Raw genomic sequence first — 7,618 nt, 5'->3', positions numbered from 1 at the left:
CAGCTGTAAGGATGCTGCCATATATGGACAATTCTGAATGCTTTTCTGAGATTGAAAAATATTGAAATATTGGAGGACATAGAAGCAATGAAAATAGTTATGGACACTGAAGACAGTGTGGAAGAGTAGAGAAGAAGGCAAGAGTATAGGGAAGGAAATCAGGGAGGAAAAATAGAGAGGCATGACATTTGTGGGACACAGAAATGATTTATTACCTGTTAATGATAACGTGTATAGTATTCGCAACTGGACTGGTCTGAGAAATATTTCATGTTGGGTAAATCCTCTTTACAAGCCAAATGGTATGTAGTGATCAAATTTTTTTAAAGAATAATAAAAATAAAGGAAAAGGAAAACAAATGTAGTCCCATTTTATGAATTAAATGACCCAAATATTTTCATCTATCACTAAGTAAAACACTCCTTTTATGATACGATAGTATTTTTCTTAAAGTTCCTCACCATGTAACCACATACATCAACTAGTGGAATCCCTCAGTCCCCTCCACATTATACCTATTTTCTGGTCCCACACACCAGTTGTATACATATGTGCAAGTTATCCAGACATTATTGGACTAGAGCAGCAATTAGCCTACCATTTTAAAGAAAGATGCATATACAAATGAAGGTCTTGAAGGATTTAAAACTTTTTCCTACACCCTTGCTAATGGCCCAGGCATTTTCCAAGGAACTTTGGCATCTGCTGCTCTTGGTCTGTAGCCATCTGGGGAAGGGAAAGTTTGTATTAGAAAAGAATGTGGGGGGAGAGGGGCAGCAGGTTGCATGGTGGTTAAGGGCACTGGACTCCCACATGGCTGATCACAGTTCAAGTCCTGGACCTGGCAGCTTGCTTTCTCACTCTTTCTCTCTCTCTCTCTCTCACCTCTCTCTCTCCCTCTCTGGTAAAATTAAAATAAATAAATAAAATTAAGTAAAATAATTCTTAAAAAAAAAAGAGAGAGAGAGAGAGAAGAAAAGAATGCAGAAGTCATTAGGAGGTTGGTGGTTAAGGTGCTGGATTCCCACATGGCAAACCACAGTCAAGTGCTGGACCTAATGGCTTGCTTCCTCACTCCCCTCTCCTCCACCCCTATCTTTCTCTTGTGAGGACATGTGCCCTGTAGCCAATTCAAAATAAGAATAGTAATAATACTAAAATAAATAAATAAATAATTCTTTTAAGAAACTGATGCACCCCCTTCCTTATTACTCCAAGCTTCTGGACTAGCCAATGGTCTGGCTATTGACAGAAATTAGACAAACACCGGCCATTCCCTGAAGTCCCAATTTATATGTGAGTCTGCCTGTCCTGAAACCTAAACTGCTTCCTAAACTCCAGGATTTCCATAGAGATGAAGAAGTGAGATTCTAAGCAAAAGTGTTTGAAAGAAAGCTAGGAAGGTGATGCTCATTCTTTTGACGCTAAACTTGCCCATCTTGAGGCCAAAGAAGGTTCAGTTCCGTTTTGGTGGGAGAAAGTCAATTATTCATTGACTGTTCCAAGGACTTGGGTAAGGAAAAGGTCTTGGGTCCTTCCTTGAAGTTGCTTCTAAATAGAATTCTGAAGGCCAGTATACAGAGCCAAGAGCAGGACTAGAGAGAGGGTAAGGAGGAGTCAGAGCAGGAAGAAGATGAGGAGAGGCTTATACTTGTCTCCTAATGGCAGGTGCTAAAAGTATAAATGGTCTCAAAAGGATGATAATCTCAAAGCTTCTCTTGAAATATGTTTGGATGGACTTTCAGGCATCAATGTAAACCTCAGAATTATGTTTTACTGAGACCGTAAGTAAAATGAACATACTTTAGCAGGAGCAAGAGACCAGGAGGTGAGCTAGAATTACAGAGCAATCAGCACAGCAGATTACTCACATTCCCAGTTAAGAACTATGTTTGAAAAACCATCTTTGCATTAAAGATAGGGAAGCAGGTGGCCTGGAAATCAGTCTTCACAATAAGCAAATACTTGGTAAAGGGGGAAAATAAGGTCTCACCAAATTGTATGTGTGAAGGTAGGGGTACATTTTTCTAATCCATGAAGAGGCACCACATGAAACAGCAGTGGTCCCAGCAATGTCACTCTTCCCATCCCTAGTCATATGACCTCAGGTGAAATATGTAACCTTTCTGAGCCTCTGTTTCATTTAACGTAGGAATGATAATAGCCACTTTGCAAAGGTGTTTTGATGCTCTGATCAGAGCATTTCTTAAAGTATCTATGAAGGCTCCTAGCACAGAATAGACTCCTGGTAAAGATCCATTGCTGCACTAGAGCACGTGACCAGTGAGTAGAAGTGTCTCTCCTATTTGTACAGAGAAAATATCTGCCTATTTTCTGCAGCCATCCTCAACCACCACCTTGTCAGCATTCTAGAAATTATATCTGAATGTTTGGCAGCTAACATATTGATCTTCTTACTGTGGTTTCACAGGAAAAGTCTTCTGACACTGAGAGTAGAAGCCTCAGATTGAAAATTAAGTTCCCCAAAAGCTGGAAGAGGAAGACAAGCTTAAATCAGGCCAAGGAATCCAGTGATTGGTAAGTCCTCCCCTCCCAACTCAGACATAGCAGTCAGGAAGACTTCCCAGAAGCCTGGATATTTCCCAGGTACTTGAAGGCCCCATTATACATGACATGAAAGGAGAGCCATCTGGGAGCCAACTTTATGGCATGGGTATACCCAGCAGTCTCCTGGAAAAAGTGCAAGTCAGAATGTGATGTGGACATGGGTAGGACAGAGCTTGAAAAGGAACAGTGCTATGTGATCTTTGATTTACACATCTGAGAGGAAAATGATAACAAGCAAGTTATTTTCCTATTTAGTCCATTCCTAAGTATCAGAAGGATCAGGTCTGTGACCTATCTAAACACTTTTTTTCCTGTCTGTTATTATAAGTCTCTGGAAATGCAAAATTTATATAGATTTTATTGTTTGAGATTTGGTTCTCTCCTTTCCCTCTTCAGAATTGTACCCAAGCGTTACTGATATCTTAATGGGACTCCAAAGAAGGTTCTCAAAGCTGTCAGTTGTGCCAAGTCTAATGTCCATGATCTCACCTAAATATTTGGCCTAGATTACTTGGAAGCTTGAGAGAGATAGCAGTAATGGAAATGGGGGAAAAATGGATGGAGAGTAGCAGTTTGTTTTGTTTTTGAGAACCTAAAAACATAGATGTCAAGAGAAAATCTCTAGGACAAAGCCATAGTTCCTCAGGTATGGTCCAACTGATTTTATTCCCCAAGAATCTGTCAACTGGAAGACCATGGTGTTGAAAATATTTCTGAAGACTCTGATGGAGTCCATAGTGGTGTCATATATGATCAGGTTCTGAGAATTCATTCTATTTCTGTTTTAATCACATGATGTTTGTTGGTTTTCTCTAATAGTTCAGAGATGATTGGTATGATAGGAACAAACTATTCTGTCTCCTAACAGACTCTTTGCTATCTCTTGGTGTAACATATTTGTGGATCAGGCAATATACCAACTTCATTATTGCTATACTTTTTTTTTTCCTCTGAAGGCAATTTGTGGCATCACAAACATCATGAAGATGAAATGAAAGCTGATGATCCTCCATCACCAACAACATCTCAGCTATACCCCTTGAAAGCTGTAAAGATAATTTACATTGAGAATTCTATGAAACTTCTGAAACCTCAGTACAAGCTAGAGAAAATTATTTCTGAGCAAGCACGAGCACCATCACGAGAGATCCTCCAATTCTTTACACTAATTGATTTTTTTCTAAACTCAATAAGGTCTCCTTAGAGATTTACATTTTTTTTCATTGGCCAAAGATTCTTGTTCTGAGTTGTCTTGTTCAGTTCACCTTCTCTTTGTGCATCTTGAGCAGCTACAATATTCACTGGGATAAGCTCTTTATGAATGTCCTGAGATTTATAAAGGATTCAAGTGAGTTCACCTATTCAGGGAGTTTGGGCATAGTTTTCTATGACTGGCAGAAAAATAACTGATGCTAAATAATGAATGAATTAATCTTAAGGAGATGAAGAGAGAGGGCAGGACAGCCAGACCTGGTTGTATTCCTTGCCCCTCATCCCTGCTAACTCTATCTTATAACTTCAGGAGATCTCTTCTGATTGGCTTATTAAAATGATACAAAGTCCTTGTGGCTTTCCACCTGCTTATTATAAAGACCATGTGAAATCTTATCATATAGATGTGATGATCTCTCTCTCTCTCTCACTCACTCTCTCTTTCTCATACTCCTATAACCCTTTTGTATTTGTTCATATATGTGTGTATGTCTGCATATGTCCAAGTGGTGCTCTGGTGGCAGGGTTGGCCCATTGGTTTTAACTCATCCCTCATGGGAACCATAAAGGCTCCCTACTACTGCCTTGATCCTAACCTGCATGCTTCTATGGAGTGTTTGCCTATATTTTTGCTGGATTTTTAACTAGATGTTTTGCCGCTGTACTGCAGTATAGAATTTATTGTGCTAACCCACGAATCCCTCCCCACCCCCATTACCCCATGCATATATAGACCTCTACCAATGGCCCTAGTTCTTGGTGGAGCTTCTAATCTCTTGGTGCATTTTCAGCAACTCAGAATTGACTGAGACCTACGTATAGCCCTGCTCACTTTGATGCCCCCTTAAAATTCTGAGCCAGGCCAGGAAAGAGGAACAAAAACACCAATGCCCTAGAGAAGAGGGCTAAGATGGCTGCTGCCTCATTTGTTCTATTTGTCATGGACATCACATCAGTGACTGCCCTAACCTATGTTGCCCCTTCCCCCAGTAAAGAAAGAAAGAAAGATAAATAAAGAAAAATAAACAAGAAAACAAACAAACAATATGGAGCAACCAAGTCTGAACTCTGTGACTCAGATGCCTTAGCTATGGACTGTCTGACAATCAAGTCACTGCCTAGGTCCTTCCCTGCAAGCTCTACCTTGGACTTCATCTTCTGGACAGGCTGTTGGGTCAGTGCTGAAATTGCCTTCAAATCTCCAATCTTGCCCCTTTCCCTTGAGTACAGAGAGGCATTCAGGGTGATGAGAAGGAACTGGACCTGGTAAAATGGAGCTTCTGGGACCAGCAGGTGGTATGGAGATTAAGATGGCTGGATCCCACATGTCTGACTGCATGGTTCAAATCTCAGACTCAGTAGCTTGAAAACACACCAGGTGCATGTTCATGCATGCCCAAAAAATCCCAAGAGGAGAATGGAAGAGAAGGGATTGCAGTGTGGCCATGCCCCCTAGGGAGTGATATCTCATGTTCCCTCTCTCTCTGTCTCTGTTTCTCTCCAGCAAGTGTATACATCCTATAGCAAACAAACAAAAAGGCCTCTGATTACCAATGGTTCTTCTCCCAATTTTTTTATGTAAACAAACTAGATCTTAATTGCTCTGAATCTTCATTGGCTTTTTTTGAATGCTTGCTCCCAGTCAGTCATGTCTAATCCAATCCCAGTGCCTGGAGAGGTTCTCCCTGGTCTTCCCTGCACTCCCACCCTACCCTCAACTCATACTTTTGGGTAAATGTCCCTTCACACTTATCAAGAGAAAGCCAGAAATCTGTCTTCTCCCCACTTCTCAGACAAACACAGCAAGCTTATTTATGACTTAGTCCAATGGCTGTTTCATCGAGGTGCACAATCTAGATTCCAAGAACAGGTTCCCAACTCTGGAATCCCACCAGCTTAATCCACCTAAACCAGCCACCTGTGATCCACCTCTGCAGGGGTGAAGAGAAAAGTACTGATCAGGAGACAGTCCTCAATGTCTGATTGCTGTGCCAAACCAAAATTCCTAGTTCTATAGCCAGAGAAGGAAGTCAATGGAAAAATATGAATCATTTAAAACTCTTTGATTGCCAGAAAATATGAAGTTATTGTATGCACTGAATGGAAAGTGTGCTGTTACTGTGGCTTTTTCTATATCACTCTTGCTTCCCAGGAGGAGGTATTAGATCAATCAGCAAGCTCACCGCTATAGCCCAACTTGGCTCCTTCATAATGCACACATTAGAGCCTGCACACACATGTACACACACACACACATACATCTGGGAAACAAGTGGCATTTTTCTCAGAAGAACCTCTTCCAAGAGGAAAAACTTCAAAAGTGAGCAAAGTTAAGGAAACACAGGGAAGTTCTGGAATAAGGTAGTCATATCTTGGCAGTAATTAAGCAGATGTTGTCTTGTAATTATTTTTATCACTAAGGATAGTAAATGGTGCTTATTTGCTAAAGTACAATAGGTCTGTGTACACTGTAATGCTGCTGTGATTCTGTTGTATCATCTAGATTCCTTTTCACATACCCCGTTCTTCTACCCTGTGTCAGAATGGTATGGAATGAAACCACTAGGATTTGGGACTGGAGTAAAAAACGGAGCAGAGCTGATAGATGATTAGGTCCAGGAGCAGGTGTGGCTTGTTATAGCTCTTGGTTACCTCCAAATTGCTCAGCTACCAGTTCCTACAAAGGAAGACAGATAGCTGAGCACCTGTTCTGGCATGTGCTCACCTGGGAACAAAGCAAGAAGCAATCCCTATCTCAAGGAAGTTGCCTTAATCCTGGGAGTAAAAGCCTCTTTCAGGACTTCAGGGTTAATTTCTCACAGTAATACAAGTGCTCAGGTGGTGGCACCAGACGACAAATACCCATCTCAATTATGTTCAGAATCAACATTATGAGTCGAGGTGCTGGGGGTTGCTTGCATCTTTGGTAGAATTTTGTGAGAAATTGATTGGCTAGGCAATTCCTGGTCAAAAGAACAGCAGGGAAGGAAAAATCCAATAGATTTGAACGGCCACCAACTGCTTCTGGTATCTATACTCTACAAGTCAGTAGTGCTCAGTCCTGTCTCCAAGAAAGCCCTGTACTGTGTCCAAAGGGGCAGGAAAAGAGTAAGGAAGAGATTTCAAGTTTATAAATTAGATTAAAGGTTGACTAGAAGAAATATTTGGAGTCACTATCATCTTCCTTCTGGACACAAGTTAAAGAATTTTGGTTTCACAATAGATAGAAACTAATACCAAAACTAGCAAGCCTATTCTCACCATTCTACCTTAAAAACACTGAGTGGCTGTAAGGATTGTGATTTGCTACTATTTGTCTGCTAATCTGTAATACATTGTTGTTTTCTGTTCTGTGTTTTTTTGCTTCCTCAGAATTCCATGCAAATATGCAGCAGGGCCAGGGGCTGGTTGGGGGAAGAAGATAGGGTAGTATGGGAAAATGAAATGAATGGTCATAAATGGTAATGAAATAATGGTAATTAATGAAAAGGTCCACGATGTGTGCCTAATCTTCTTCTCCCCAGTGGAACACCAGTCCTCAAAGTTAATAAAGTATTGCTTCTTAAAATATTTTAATAAATGGATAAATATAATCAACTTTAGAGCCTCATCACTGACTTCAGTATGGGGGGAGAATGGATTGGGGTGGGAATGGTGGGTGGGCTTGGGTGGTCCTTTAGGTTCTAAGAAAAAGACAAATCCAAAGAGAGCTAGAAGGAAGGAAGGAAGGCAGCAGCACAAGCCAAGCCGGGAATCTTTAGGGTTGATGATAGCACTAAAAGGATTGCCTGGAAGAGTTCTGAAACCTACCTGCTACTCAGAACACTCCTGTAGGGA

General features: G+C 40.8%; 1 protein-coding gene across 1 annotated transcript in view; it reads left to right on the top strand.

Annotated features, from left to right (window-relative positions):
- The window catches only part of DGKK (diacylglycerol kinase kappa), a gene marked incomplete at both ends in the record, with an annotated part of 173,057 nt that extends 169,440 nt beyond the window's left edge, over positions 1 to 3,617 (top strand). Inside the window, 3 exon segments of the mRNA XM_027766479.1 lie at positions 2,433 to 2,484; positions 2,487 to 2,543; positions 3,526 to 3,617. Of these exon segments, the coding sequence (XP_027622280.1) occupies positions 2,433 to 2,484; positions 2,487 to 2,543; positions 3,526 to 3,617 (201 nt within the window).
- Between the last annotated feature and the right edge of the window lie 4,001 nt (positions 3,618 to 7,618).

The sequence above is a fragment of the Tupaia chinensis genome, unplaced genomic scaffold, assembly GCF_000334495.1.
Source record: "Tupaia chinensis unplaced genomic scaffold, TupChi_1.0 Scaffold143582_1, whole genome shotgun sequence".
Lineage (NCBI taxonomy): Eukaryota > Metazoa > Chordata > Mammalia > Scandentia > Tupaiidae > Tupaia > Tupaia belangeri.
Note: the sequence above shows the minus strand (reverse complement) of the source record. Positions and strands in the feature narration are given on the sequence as shown.